The 15,837-nt window shown below is 44.1% G+C and overlaps 1 protein-coding gene across 1 annotated transcript in view; it reads right to left on the reverse strand.

The window, feature by feature from the left end:
- Positions 1-241: 241 nt before the first annotated feature.
- Positions 242-15,837, reverse strand: part of LOC129063173 (amphiphysin-like) — a 34,684-nt gene continuing 19,088 nt past the window's right edge. The window contains 4 exon segments of the mRNA XM_054564199.1: positions 242-283; positions 285-350; positions 6,820-6,921; positions 15,354-15,590. Of these exon segments, the coding sequence (XP_054420174.1) occupies positions 242-283; positions 285-350; positions 6,820-6,921; positions 15,354-15,590 (447 nt within the window).

Below are 15,837 nucleotides of genomic sequence, written 5' to 3' on the forward strand. Positions count from 1 at the left end.
AGCTTGGAAAAAGCACAAACAAACCCTCTCTTACTGAACATGGGAAACCCTGAGGACTTTCTCTTATTTACTTCTTTTTCTTATACTTTTATGCACATGCACTCCATTGATATAGTCTTCCAAGCTTTGTCTGGCATCAGGGTACAAATCATTAAGAGTGTAATAGCAGAAGTGAATTCTGCAGGTTTTCCTGAGGGTTTAAAACCCCCCTAACCAGGCTCTTTCCACAACACTTTTGGCCCTAAACCAGGCACTGGAAGAAGTTCTCTGGAAAGAGGCCTTTTGTAGGTGGCGAGGTCTCTATACTGGAGCCAGTCTGATTCCTTCACTCCTGCCAGCCAGCCCGCATCCTGCAAGACACAGACAAGCTTTCAAGGTCCAACTGCTGAAAAGCCTGCCCTGACAACAATTGGCAAAATAATTTGTGTAATCAGTGTTGTGGTTCTGCACTGAGACCTTACATTGCATGTAAATTGCTGTGCTATTTCAATGGGAAAGCTACTTGAAGGTTAATATTGATACTACAATTTATATAAAGAACAGTTAATTGAGATGAGCTGTTAAGAAAAAGAAAAGGATTAGAATTATAGCCAGTACAAAGACAGGAACACCAGGTGAAAGGATGCCATGCACAGGAGCACTTCCTGTCCTGTGGGTCATGGGGTGAAAAGGCTTGAGGATCCCTGGGTTAGAATAAAGTGCGGACAAAGCTACAGAAGGTCTAGTATTTCATCCTGGATGTTGTTGTTCTTTCCCCCAGCTCACATCATGTAACCCAAATATACCACAACTGACAAGGCTTATCAAATAATAACAGCTACCTATGTTACCTGATAATTCTGATGTGTTTGTTGTTGCTGTTATAATATCTAATTTTTCAAGTTTACATGGTACAAAGCAGTTTTTTGTCATGATGGCCGTGTTGGAAACATTTGTATGTTCTTTATAAATTATTCCTTATAAACATTTGTCTGTCTTGTAGATGGGCCACCAGGGAAATGCAGACACTTAGTCAAAGAAAGGTTAAAGAACCCATCCATGTGCGGTCATACACCATTGGGATTGATTATATGTAAAACAGAAACGGAGGCTGCCGTCTGCCCTTGGCCTGGGGAAGATAAGCAGAGCCTCAATGGGAAGAGCTGACAGAAAGGAGCAATTTGAAACATACAGATGGTATGAGGCAAAACTAGTGGGCAAGGACTCTTTATTATGTTAACTAATACCCTGAAGAGATCCCTCTTCAGATGAGGGATGGCCAGGTTTAATCCCAACCAAGTCCTGATACAGTTCAAGTATATCCAATAAAATGAGGACTCAAAAATTAAATAAAGAAGCTGAGCACATTCCCTTGTGATACAATCTGAGACTATAAATTGATGCTGTTATATACACAAAAATATAAGAATTTAGACAGGACAATTTTTGAAGGCAGAAAAAAAACAGTGAGAAAAAGATGGCAATAAAATAACTAATAATATCCTAGCTGATGACAAAAATTATACTCTTGAAATATATTATACATGTGAAGGACAAAGTTATATGTAAAGTGTGACAACTAAATATTTCTTATTTTTTCAATTAAATTTATTGAGGTAACATTGGTTAATAAGATAGTATAGGTTTCAAATGTTCATTTCTATGATACAAAGTATTTTCTAAAACTCTATTAAGGCTAGAAAAGGCCACATTTCTCCCATAAGTGTCTATGTTTTATATTTGACTTTATTTACTATGAGTGAAAAAATCTCATGGTGTCAAGTATAGTCATGCATTTTAAAATTGTTTCAATAAAAAATGAAGAACTCGTACAAACCTACAATCAAGATGTATTTCAACATGTATATCCTGAGATACAATTTATACAGTAAAGTGAAGAATATTATTAGCCAATATCAATCTTCAGCTGTGGAAAATATAAAATTAAATTTTAACTGTTTAAAATATGCAGTAGACTAGAAGTGGAGAAAGTGGACACCCTTGTCTTATTCTTGATCTTACTAGGAAAGCTTTTAGTTTTTGCCTTTGAATATGATTTTGGCTGTAAGTGTCTCATATATGGCCTTTATTATGCTAAGGTGTGCTCCTTCTACTCCCACTTTGCTGAGTGTTTTTATCATAAATAGGGACTGTACCTTATCAAATGCTTTTTCTGCATCCATTGATATGATCATGTGATTTTTGTCTTTCTCTTTGTTTATGTGATGTATTACACTTATTGACTTGCAAATATTGTACCATCCTTTCATCCCCGCGATGAATCCCACTTGATCATGGTGGATGATCTTTTTAATGAATTGCTGGATGTGGTTTGCCAATATTTTGTTGATTTTAGTGTCTAAGTTCATTAGCGATATTGCCTGTAGTTTTCTTTCTTTGTTGTGTCTTATCCGGATTTGGGATTAAGATGAAGCTGACCTCATAAAGAGTTTGGGAGTCTTTCCTCTTCTTTGATATTTTGGAGTAGTCTGAGAAGGATAGGGGCTAGCTCTTCCTTAAATGTTTTGTAAAATTCTCTGTGAAACCATCCAGTCCAGGGCTTTTGTGCGCTGGGAGTTTTTTGATTATTCTTCAATTTTGCCAGGTGTTATCGGTCCGTTCAAGCCTTCTGCTTCTTAATTCAGTTTTGGAAGACTATATTTTTCTAGAGACTTGTCCATTTCACCCAGGTTTTCAAATTTCTTGTCATATAGTTGTTCGTAGTAATGTCTTAAAATCTTTGTATTTCTGTGGTATCAGTTGTAATCTCTCCTCTTTCATTTCTGATTTATTTATTTGGGTCCTCTCCCTTTTTTTCTTGATGAGTCTGGTTAATGGCTTGCAATTCCACTGCTAGGATTATACCTTAAGAATCCCAAAACACCAACTCAAAAGAACCTATGCACCCCAATGTTCATAGCAGCACAATTTACAATAGCCAAGTACTGGAAGCAGCCGAAGTGCCCATCAGTAAATGAGTGGATCAAAAACTGGTACATTTACACAATGGGATACTACACAGCAGAAAGAAAGAAGGAACTCCTACCCTTCTTGACAGCATGGATGGAACTGGATAGCGTTATGTTAAGTCAAATAAGCCAGGTGGTGAAAGGCAAATACCATATGATCTCACCTATAAGTAGAACCTAATCAACAAAACAAACAATTGAGTAATATAGAACCAGAGATGGAAATAAAAAACAAACTGACAGTAACAAGAGGAGAGGGGGGAGGCGCATAATTAAGGCCAGAAGGGTAAGGGTTGTCAAGGAACATGTAAAAATGACCCACTGACAGAACCATAGCGAGGGTAGGATTGAAGGTGGGAGGTGGAGGTAGGTGGGTAGGGAAGAGTGGTGGTGGGAAAATGGGGACAACTGTAGTTGAAGAACAATAAAAAATTTTTAAAAATCAAGTATGTGGTAGACTAAGAATTTCCAGTTTTGGTAACGATAAAATAGCTTCTATCAGACAAATGCTTATTCCTCAAGCAACTATAACGTTAAAATAACTATTGGGAACATTTGTATATACCTAAAATACATATGTATAGATATATTCAACTATTAATATATAGAAATAATTATTTGTTATAAAACGTAGAATATAAAATATAAGCTTATAAAATGCAGTGGCTATAAATAAAGGGGTTGCACACGCATAACAACTATTTGAAGGCACTGAGAGTAAGCAAGAGCAGATAGAAGCTGGAGACTATTTAATGCTGGATAGCAGGAGCTACCCGGCTGAGATCTGTGCTGGCACCGCCTCCCCCTGAGGATGCTCCTCAGTCTGTGTGGTGCAGGGCATTCCGAGGAGAGAGCTGAGGGCTGCCAGAGCAGTGGCACTTTTATGGGGCATAGCTTGAAAAGGAGAGAGCTGTGGAGAAAGTTCCCCAAAGAGGCAGAGAAGCCTCCCTGAAATCCTGAGCTGCCCCCACCTGTGAATGCATCAGGGGTACCCCGCCTCCCAGAGCCTGGGGAAAACAGGAAGGAGGGAAAAGATGGGTAGAGATTCAAGCCAGTGGCGGGGAGGTGGAGCTTAGAGTTCAAATCTCATCAAGTTAGGGGGCTTGATAAACCTGTCAGGATTTCTACTGAGATCCCAGGTGGGGCATGTCTAAGAGGTAGCAACAATGGCGCAGGACTGGGAATTTATCCTAAGAGTAAGGCAACATTGAAACACACAGACCCAGGCAAACAAAATATAAAGTAAACTTCCATGAATTCAAGGTAAATAACGAGTATTCTGAATGCCTACTGGAAAAAATAATCTTCACAGATAGAAAACAGAATCCAGATCTTATAGTGTATTACTGCGTCCAGTACCAATGAAAATAAATTCTAGAGGTGAGAAAAAACAGGTAAATGTTACCAACTGATAAAAGGCAATTAATAAAAATGTGTCCTGGGATGGGCCCACATTTTGGAATTAGCAGCAAGAAATTTAAAGCAGTTATAAATATGTTCATGTACTGAAATTAAAACATGGTAATAATAAGAATAGATGACAAATCTCAGAAAGGAAATGAAAACTATATAAAAGAACAACATGAAAATTATAGAACTATGTAGACAATATCCTAAGTAAAAAAGTCACAGGATAAGTTTTACAACAAATTCATAGGCAGAAGATAGGGCCACTGTATTTAAAAGACAGGTCAATAGTAATTATCCAACCACAGTATCAGAGAGAAATAAATTTTGAACAAAAGAGAATGGTCTTGTCTAAAAGACTAACATATGTAGAACTGTGGACAGAAAAAAAGAGGAGAAAGAAAAAAATTAAGAAATAACAGCTGAAAGTCTTTCAAATATAGTGGAAAATATTAGGATACAAATCTAAGGAACACAGTGAACCTCAAGCATGAGAACTATGAAAAAAATAAGAACTTAGCACATTATTTTTGGAATGATGAAACATGATACAGACAAGTGTTTAAAATCAGTCAGGGCATAAGTCACAGTATTTGCTGTCATATAAACAACAGAGACTGGAAAACAATGGAATGATATTTTTAAAAAGTGGAAGGAAAAAAGTTAACTCAGAATTTTTTCTTTAGAGAAAAGATATTTAAAAACAAACATGAATAAAATTTTCAGATAAAGAACAGCTGAGAGGAGTTGTCAGCAATTCAACACTATAGGAATTGGTAGAGGCCTTTTTGTTTTTTTGTTTTATTCTCACTCAAGGAAGGTTTTTTGTTTTTTTTTTCTTTTTTTTTCTTTTTTTTTCTTTGCTTTCAGAGAGAGAGGGAGGGAGGAAGGAGGGGTGAAAGATAGAGAGAGGAACTGATAGAGAGCGAGAAACAGAGAGAGTGAGAGAGAGATGTAAGAGAGAAACAATGATTCTCTCATATGCACCCTGACTGGGGCTCTAACCTACACTTGTGTGTGTGCCCTGGCTGGGAATTGAACCCGCAACTCTTCAGTCTATGGGACGAAGCTCCAACCAACTGAGCCACACTGGAAAGGGAAATGTCTTTTTTTCTTCATTTCTTTAAAAGAAAACTTATGATTAATGCAAAAAATGTAAGTTTCTTTTGTGATATATTTTATAAGTTTATATTATATTTTACATATATTTTATAAGTTTAGAATGGGGTTTCTGAGATAATCAGACACTTTTGCCAGATCTTGGTAATTTGTGCTTTGTCTTCTTTTGTTTGTTTGTTTGAAGAATATCTCTAGAATTTTAACAATTTTATTAATCTCTTCAAAGAACATTTGGCTTTATTAATATTTTCTACTGTGTGTCTTTTTATTACATCCATCTGTGAATTCATTTTGTTATTTTTCCATCTATGTACTTTGTACTTAATTTGATCTCTTTTTATCTTCTTAGGCTGAAAACTTAGAAATTAATGATCACTATGAAATTTTTTTAACTTGCACTGATTTCTTTGAGCATAGATTGTTTAGAAACATATTTTTTAATTTTTAAATATTTGGGGCTCTTAAAGATATTATTATTATTAATTAGTGATTTAATTTTACTGTGGTAGAGACTCTCATTTGCTTGACCCAGCACCTGACCTCTCTGGGTAAGTGTATTATCATGAGAAAGATCCAAAGAAGGGACATGCAAGCCTTAACCTCAAATATGTGACTTTATTATGTGGAGGAAGGCTCATACATTTCTTTGATAGCTTTATAGAAGTTAGAGCTCTTCTCTCCAAAAAACATGTTCATAGACACATCTACAAATTTTTCATGCCACTTCAGGGCTTCACAACTCTTATGAAGAAGAGCAAAAGGGAGTTCTCAGCTCCTTAGCATCAGATCTCTATGCTTGGAGGTGATTTCTATTCCCCTGGAGATGACTTTTTTTAAAAAGTATATATCTTTTAGGGAGGAGATCTAATTTAAACACTGTGCAATGCAAAGATTGTTAAGTGTACAGTTCAGCTGAGTTGTGACAAGTGCATGCCCATGTGGAACCCGCACCCCATCAAGAAATAAAACACCTCCATCCCCCAGGCGTCCCCTCATGGTCTTTCCTTGTCAGTCTCCACACCGCCACAGGCAGGGACTTGTGACGGGGGCTGCAGGGCACACGGACAGTGTCTGCATGTCCTGAGGACTGGTGTTTCACAGGCAACATCCCTAGAAAGCGGATACCTAATAAGAAATGGTCGTCTATTTGTATAAAAAACAAACAACACACTATCATCCCAAACCTAAAACGTGTGATGTACTGTGGTCATAAGCCCCTAAATCCTTCTCAGAGCTGCCTTGAAGCATCTCAGAAAATGAAATGTGTATTTAGGAAGTCACTGTGCCCAAATGACCCACAGGGAAACCAAACATAGGCTGTACACTTTCCAATCTCATCCTTTACCTGGTCAGCCTCCGAATCCGAGGGGACCACCAACACCACGTCGCCCCTCTGTAAGGTAAGTTCATCAGAATTTGCTGCCTCGAAGTCATGCAGTGCTTCCACCTGCAAGATTGTAAAGGAGCTGATTAATGTTAGAAGGGAAATAGAGGCCAAATCAGCCTCCCTGTCAGATGATCCGCAGGCACTCTTACAAGCATCTCCAAGCTGGATAAAAACGAAGACGGGCCTCACACCCCAGAGGAGGAGAAGGCCTCTGAAGGCAGAAAGGAAATCCTCTTCTCTGGTTTCTTAAACCATCCGATTCTCCCAACTGATGCTGAGGCGATTGGGATGTGGATTTAGTCACACAACACCTTTTGCTAGAGCTTAAATGCCGTGTTAGTTTAATTCATCATATTTTTGTTACATATTTACATTTTAGTATTACTGATAGTTTATTATTGTCTGTTTTTTAAAACTGAACTAAAAATGCTTAGCAGCTTCTGTCACATTGGGAAAACCACCACTATTCATACTACATCACTATATATAATAAAATCATTATTTAATCACCTGTGTTCAATCTCTTTGTAAATAAGCTTCCTGCTTTCCCTATCTTACATTTGAAACAAGACAATCTGTTTCCATTTCCCTTTTTTGAAACATTTCTTTAAAATGTGATCATGGAAAAATTTAAAAAGTAGAAAGAATAGTAAAATGAACCCCCATTATGCAGCTTGAATAACTATAGTCACACCAGGTTTATTCCTTTCACATTCCCCCCCGCCCCAATTCCATTCATGGGATTACATAATCAGCTTTTAAAATGTGTGTTTTGCACGTGGCATCATATGCTGTCAGAGCTGGAAATTACTATCTTATCCGCAAACTCTGTCTTCGGATGAAAAGCCTGAAGCCCAGAGAGGGGGCGGAGTCGTGTTCCCGCTCCCACTGCAGTCAGTCAGGGAGGGGAGCCTGGGGCGGCCCGGCCAGGCCTGGCCTCCCGGGGCACCCGCACCCTCGGTTCCTTGTGTCTCAAACGAAATGCGGCGGGACACACGCCCCCACTAGTCTCACGTTCAGTTTTTTCTTCATATTGTTCCCTCATAACTCCATTACACCCACCTGTCCCCATTCGAGGTAGCAAGGCAGCAGTAACTCTGTAATGAGCAGAGAAAGTAGAAAAAGATTATAGCTATTCCATCCCATCCTCACAAACACACAATAATTTCACACTTTTTTTTAAGGCTGAATTTTGAAATGTAAAATCAAGTTATGGAACTTAAAATTCCCAAAAATGTTTTATTAAGGTGGATTAGCTGCCTTTAACATTTGGTTGAAGCCTGTGTTTCTAAGTATTTACTGTTTGTTTATTTTCTAAGGACCTTCAGCTTATGACGGCTCAGTGTAACCACTTGACGGCCTCTCTGAGCAAAACCTTCTGCCCATAAACAGGCCTCGTTTTCTCTTCCCTTTCATAGAAGCCCATCACCATATTTATTCACTTACTTTTAAAGTATGCATTGGCTCCCTACTCTGTGTCATGCCCTGCAACAAGCTGCCCGAGCTGGATGGCCGCTCGCTCTTTCCTGCCCTCCGGAGGTGTGTGATCCAGCTGGGAGCAGTTGAGCGCAGAGCAGAAGCCCCCACAAAGCTCCGTGGGGAGCAGAGGAGGGCACTAACCCATTCTCCACCAAAAGGCATATCGTTTAATTATCCATTTGTTAAAAGGAAAGATGTCATTGTAGTTCTCCTTTGTCTTCAGGACAGAAATCCCACCAGGCTGCAATGTGATGCTGGGATGGAGGGGAAAGCGGCACGGATAAAGAGTACCTATTGCTTAAAGTAAAAGTAAGAATCAGAAAACCAAAGGTTTGAGTAAAAGGGCCTCAAAAAAAAAAAAAAAAAAAGAAGGACATATGGTGCAGGGATGTCCAGGCAACTAAGATAAGCTGTGTTCCCACAGCCTTGAGCATGGGCCCCCATGCACAGAATCATGTTGTGTTATATATCTTGGCACCCTGCAAGCTTGGTGTGCAGTTAGTATATAAGGGAGTTGGGACTGCAGTACGACATGCAACTTGTGGCATGTGTGCATCACCCCACTCTTGAAAAAAGGCATGTCAGGCGTTCCCACAGCTCCATAAATTTTCTTCTGTCTGCCCAAATCCTGAGTGACCCTGTCTGGCCTTGAAAGGCTGCCAAACAAATGGCGCCCTCAGCAGGATTCGTTGGAGTACGGTATGAATATGGAGGAGCCCTTGGAACCCCCAGAGGGGGGCCTGGAAGGGTAGCTGGTCACCAGTATATGGTATTCGGTGGCAAGTCTCCTGGCAGCATGTGCTCCGCTCAGAATTGGCCTTTTGTTAGTGGTGCACCTGACACGGTAAAGAAGGCCCTACAGGAGGTCGGGGACACCCTAGAGAAGCTGAGTGCCCAGGCGGCCACGGGGGCTGTACGCTGTGTTTCTTTCAGCTTTGCGAGCTGAAATGTAGACTGCACTTCGTGATGAAGCAAAGTTACCTAACTCCAAGGAGGGGAGGAAGCCTTGCAGTCCAGAATCTGTGTCCTGCAGAAAGAGCTCTGACCAGCAGAGTTGGGTGATCCCCCTCCCTGGTGGTTGCTGCTAGCAGATGTGTGGGTGGAGCATGGAGAGGCAGAACTGAGTTGCCTGCAGGCCCAGCCACTAATGTTACAGAAGGTAAAGTCACAGCAGCCCATGGTGCCTGGGGGGAATCTGACTGACCCCGCTCAGATGGTTGAGCACACAACTTACTGCCCCTCTGTGCAGACTGAGCTGGCCGATCTCGCGAATCAGTTTCATCAGCAGCCAGGGCAGCCCTTAGCAGCGTGTCTCTTATTCCTTTGGGACTTAGGAGTGGACAGTATTATGTGCACTGATAATGAGATGGAAAATTTAGCTTCCATCATGATTCACCCCTCCCTGTAACAACAGCTGCAGAATAGCCATTGGCACAGAAAGGGGCCGGGCTCTCATTCTCTGCTGGAATACGTGACGGTGGCTATTCGCACTGTCTGGGCTGTTACAGGAGATGTGCCAGACACAGTGAGCGAATGGAGGCCTACTCAGATTTAGTGCAAATCCTGTGGGAGTTGGACATGGCCCAGGCTACGTTCAATCCCAATACCCAGGGCCCCGATGATAAATGCTTTAGGGCAGGGATGCCGCATCTAGTGTTGCAACACACCTCTTTTGCCCCACTTGGATCCTCCTGGCGATACTGGCTTAATGTATCAGCTGGCGCATTAATAACGTCACCGCAATGGTGGCGAACATGGGGGTGGTAGAGACTCGCCGGCAGCAAAAAGGAGTGTGGATGGTACAGTAAACTTCCCCTGTTTATTGGTCAAACAGTGCCCCTGTGTGGGTGACCAGGACACAGACGTGGTCAAACCTTTTTGGGACTGGAGTAAATTGAACTGAGATTGATAAGAACCTCAACGCCTACTTATTAGAGCTCTGGAAATAGCTGAGAGCTGACCAATGTTTTCTGTGGCCCCAGAAGAAGAAGACGGTGAGTAGGAAGCCTGGGGATGCAAACCGAGAGGGCCGTCCAGTCCAGCAGGAGGACCACCTGGCTCTGCCAACCTCCCAAAAGAGGGAGGAGATATCCTTTGGACACTTGAATAGGGGAGAGGCCAAGGGCCCCATCTACAGGGGACACGCCGGGACCCGAGGCCACATGTCAAATTGGCTATCCATTGGTCCCCTACTAATGTTCAGCGGGTCCTGCGTCTCATAGACACTGGAGTAGAATGTTCCCTCCTCTGGGAACTCTGAGAAGTTCCTGGGTCTGAGGCCTCTACTGATGGTTCTGGGGAGGGGTGGGGGAGGACAGGGGGGCAAAGTGTAATGATGAAGGCTGAGCAGCTCTCCCTGGACTGCCCTGCTGTGAATACACTGTTTATGTGTCCCCCATTCCTGAGTATATCTTGGGTATTGATGTGCTACAGGGGCTGTGGCTACACACGACCACAGGAGAGTTTCACCTGAGAGTGGAAGAGGTAAAAGTCGTTTCTGCGGGGACATGCTGAGTATCACCCCCATTCAGTTGCCGCCCTCGTGATGGGTAATGGCAGTAAAGCAATACTGGTTTCCTGGGGAACATGAGGAGATTACAGCTACTATAAGAGGGTTGGAAAAGGTAGGGATAATTAGGGCCACTCACAGTCCTTTAACTTCCTTGTGTGGCCATTGAGGAAGCCAGATGGCACATGGAGAATGACGGTAGATTACCAGGAGCTGCATAAGGTCATTCCCCCAATACATGCAGCCATCCCTTCTGTGGCAGACTTGATGGACCGATTAACCAATGAGCTGGGAAGACTTTATGGCTGATCTAGCAAATGCTTTTTCTCCATTGACTTTGCTCCAGGGAGTCGAGATCAGTTTGCCTTCACATGGGAGGGCCAACAAAGGACCTTTTACTCCCTCAAGGATACTTGCACAGCCCAACCATCTGTCACAGGCTTGTGGCAGAATTCCTGGCTAAGTGGCCATGGCCAGCAGAAGTGCTCCTTTTCCATTGCATTGATGACATTTTGCTAACCAGTGATTCTCTTACAGAATTAGATAAAGCAGTGCCAAAGTGCTGTCTCACCTGAAGTCATGGGGCTGGGCAGTCAACGAAGCCAAGCTGCATGGGCTTGGGTTATCTTTCAAATTCTTGGGGGTTGTCTGGTCAGGTAAGGCACAAATCATTCCTCATGAGGAGATAGGTAAAGTTCAGGTGTACCCTACTTCTACCACTGTGAAGCAGCTCCAAACATTTTTGGGCCTTCTAGGGTAACGGGGAGTGTTTGTGCCTACCTTGCTCAAGTGGTTTTCCCCTTGTATTCTTTGGTAAAAAAGGGAGCAAGCTGGGACTGGACCCTGACCTTGGAATAAGCATTCCAAGGAGCGAAGTGCATCATTAAATGCGCTCAGGCTTTGCATGCTCTAGATTCTGCTAGATCCTGTGAGCTAGATGTGCATGTGACCCAGGAAGGCTTTGGGTGAGGTCTGTGGCAACGATTGGAACACCTACATCAACTCTTGGGTTTCTGTTCCTAACTATGGAAGGAAGCAGAGGTACGGTACTCATTGATTGAAAAGCAGCTGGCTGCAGTATATGCTGCCCTGTTGGCCATGGAGACTATAACAGAACTGCCCCCATTACAGTAAGGACCATTTACCCCATTGCAGGGTGGGTCCAAGACTGGATGGCCAAGCCTCGCAGTGGGATGGCTCAGACATCCACCTTGGCTAAGTAGGGGGCAACAAAGGAGTGCTCTGTCAATTAGCCCCCTACAGGCTGAGTTGCAGGAAATGTTTTGTCCTGTTACCTATGTAGTTGAAAAATCTACTGTTCCTTCCCCTGTAGTAAAAAAATGGAAGCTAGCCCCTTCCATGAAGGCCAGGCACCTAGTCCCTCAGACGCATTGTATACTGATAAGTCCAGCAGGGGTCAGCCTGCAGTATGGACTGCTATGGCAATTCAGTCAGAAACAGACACAATCTGGTTTGATACTGGAGCAGGTCAGAGTAGCCAGTGGGCTGAACAGTGAGTCGTGTGCCTCTTGGCTGCCAATGAAGCACCACCCCTGACTATTTGCACAGATAGTTGGGCAGTGTACTCGAGGCTAACATTATGGATCTCTACATGGCATGTAAATAAATGGATGGTTATGCATAGGCCATTATGGGGAGAGGCCTTGTGGCAAGACCCATGGGAATTAGGCCACCAGAAACAAATCACTGTATATCATGTGACTGGACATGGACCCCTTACTTCCCCCGGGAATAATGAGGCTGACACTTTAGCTGAGGTGCAATGGCTGGAAACGGTGCCTGCTGGCCATCAGTAAGAGACGTCACCCTGTGGCTGCACCATCGCCTCTTACATGCTGGACAGAAGACCACGTGATCTACTATACAAACCTGGGAGTTACCTGTCCCCTTAGCGGAGGTACAGGAAGCTTGTGAGACCTGTGTTTTCTGTTCACGAGAGCTCCCCGGAGGCCTGTGGGAACTACTGGGCAGGTGGTGTGCGGATGAGTATGGATGACTCAGTAGCAGGTTGATGTAATCAGACCCCTGCCTAGTTCAGAGGGGTGTAAGTATGCGATCACATGTGTGGACATGGCTACTGGACTTTCAGCTTATCCCACACGGCACCCAGATCAGAAAGCGGTAATCGCTGTACTGGATAGGTTATTCACTGCCTATGAGCGACCCTTGATCACTGAAAGTGATCAGAGGACACCCTTTACAGGGGTCTTGGTGCAACAATGGGCTCGAGACTTGCAGATTGACTGGGAGTTCCATGTGGACTATCACCCCAACTGCCGGGAAGATTGGACGGTACAATGGTCTCTTAAAGCAGGGTCTGCGGGCCACGGCTGCCACCCCCACGCTGAGGGGATGGATGAAATGCTTGTGAAATGTCCTCCAGACTCTAAATGGGAGAAGGTGGAGAGGAGCCCAGCTCCCGTGGAAGTCTTGCTCCACCAGACAGCAGCTCCCATCTAGCTGCAGGTACAGACTAAGGATGCTTTGCTGAAACCAGGCATGGGAAAACAAGGAAATACTTTCTTGCCTACTCCTAAGGGCCTGGAGCAAGGACAAACAACCATTTGGATGTGGCCTTGGGACACAAAAGCCCCCCCCATGCATTGGGTGGCTCTTGTTGCCCCTTGGAAACAAGGGGTTGAGAGGAACTTGTAAGTAGTTCCCTGGGTGATTAGGACATGGCCTGCAGTCCTAAAGGTGACATATCCAAATGCCAGCAGACCACGAAATGCTTCTTCTTGGCACCTTTGTGATATTCTTATGGCCCATTATGAGTTCTCCATTGTTGTTGCAAGTAGATGCTGAACCCCCAGTTGAGGCTCAGAAGGTTTTATATTCATGCCCAGGAAGATCTCCTCTGCCGGCCATTGTTTTACGGGCTGACCAGAAACTTGCTTGTATATTGCCAGACAGTGGTAATTTGCCATTGTTAGTTCCAATAACTGCTTTGTCTTTTCTCCCCGAGGGTGCAAAGTAACACCTTAGTGGACTGGGCACATACCTATGCCTCCGTGGCTAACCAATCAGTGTGCTGGGTCTGCACAGAAATCCCCCTGAGCATGTCCACCGGCCTCCCATGGCGCATCTCTCCAGCTTCTGTCTCAAATTGGACTTGGTTACAGCACCAGTGGAACAGTGCACATCCCTTATGGAATGCGACCTGAACTAATGTCTACACAGTGGCAAGGCAGCAGTATGACTGGCCCAGGCCTCTAGTGAGCTACTCCATATGGGATGGCTCATGTTGGCTCATGCTGAGGCCATGGAGCCGGCTGAATCAGCTCCCCTTTGTATTGAGAACCTCAAAGGACAAGCCCAAGTGGCCTGGACTCTGACAGGCCTGTGTCAGACTCAGACTCTGAAGCATGACTGGGAGGTGCGGAATGACGTGTGAGCTGCAGTTTCCACTGGGGCTCTCTGAATGTGTGGCTCACACGAGTGGCCTTACTTGCCTGGAAATTGGACGGGCCGTTGTACTTGGGGATGGCCATATTTGCGTGCTCGAGTTCAGAAAACGCCTGCAATCTGAGCAACGAATTGGGAAACGTTTTAGGAGCAACACTGGGTAAAGTGTACTCCTTCGTGGTATTACCCATTAGCCATTTTTCTCTCCTCAAGTTGTTTCTATAGTCACTGAGATAACTGCTTTGGCTTTGAACACTGTTTGTGCTTTGAATGCAACACATGATTCCTTACGCGTCTTAAATGAGGAAGTGTATAAATTGAAAAAAATAGCCTTACAAAATCATATGGCCTCAGATATGTTCATTGCATCACAAGGTAGGGTGTGTGCCCTAGTAGGGGCTGAATGCTGTGGGTACATACCAGGTGTCCATCACAATGTTAGCTGAGCTCTATGGCCATTAGCTTCTGAGACCTGTGCTATTGAACGCCTGACAGGTAGGTGGTCCCCTGCAGGTATGGTGGGCATCTCTAACTACTGAATGGTGGTTGGTCCTTGCTGTCTTGGCCAGCAGCACTTGTGTTCTGTTTGAGTGCTATTGCGGTTTGTACAGATGTTGTGGTATTTAGGTGCAGGGCTCTGCCCACCTCGCAAAGGGACCCTTGCAGAAGACAACCTCACATACATTGTACAGTGAGGAACCCTGAAGAGGTGGATTGTAGGGAAAATGGAGTTAATCAGGTTCCCTCAACTGGATGTCCGGGCAACTGAGATAAGCAGTATTCTCATAACCTTTAGAATGTGCCCATGTGCACAGAATCATGCTTTGTTATATAATATCTTGGCACCCTGCTGGCATTGTGTGCATTTAGTATATAAGGGGGTTGGGACTTCCTGCCATGTGACACATGGCTTGTGGTGTGTGTGGATCACCCCCCACCCTTGAAAAAAGGCATGTCAGGCATTCCCATGGCTCCACAAATTTTCTTCCATCTGCCCGAATTCTGAGTGAAGCTGCCTGGCCTTAAAAGGCTGCAAGACATATGGCTACAACATTTTAAAAATTAAAAATAGAAAGACCTTGTAAAGGAAGCCAGGAGGCAGTTCCTAAGAGGCCTCGCTTGCAGACGGCGCGGAGGCTGCTGGTTGGAAGTCCTCAGCGGCCTTCTGCTCGGAGGCCTGTTCCAGCGTCTCCCTGGTGGGGCCTGGAAGAGCCGAGCCTTCAGTCGCCTCCTTGGACTCTGCACCTGTAATTATTTCATGTTCTCCCTCTCCTTCATTGTTGGAAGCAGGCTCTATGACGACAGAGGGGATGACCTTCTCCTGGGGGAAGAAACATGTGACGGTCCTTTGGAGACAAGACATCTGCATCCTTCCCGTCACACCCTCCTTGGCTCCCTCGTCCCCCACCCCCCTCATTCAACTAAAGGCCTGCTGTCCCCCAAACTGGATTTAGGCTTTCTGGCCCTTGGGCCTTCGGCCTGCAGGGCCTTCCTCCTTTCTCTCTCTCCTGAGTCAGACACCCTTAGTGGGATTCATTTCTGGACCCTGGGACAATCATCCA

Source organism: Pteronotus mesoamericanus, unplaced genomic scaffold (assembly GCF_021234165.1).
Source record: "Pteronotus mesoamericanus isolate MK-2021 breed Mesoamerican mustached bat unplaced genomic scaffold, CSHL_Meso_final scaffold_85, whole genome shotgun sequence".
NCBI classification, from domain to species: Eukaryota; Metazoa; Chordata; class Mammalia; order Chiroptera; family Mormoopidae; genus Pteronotus; species Pteronotus mesoamericanus.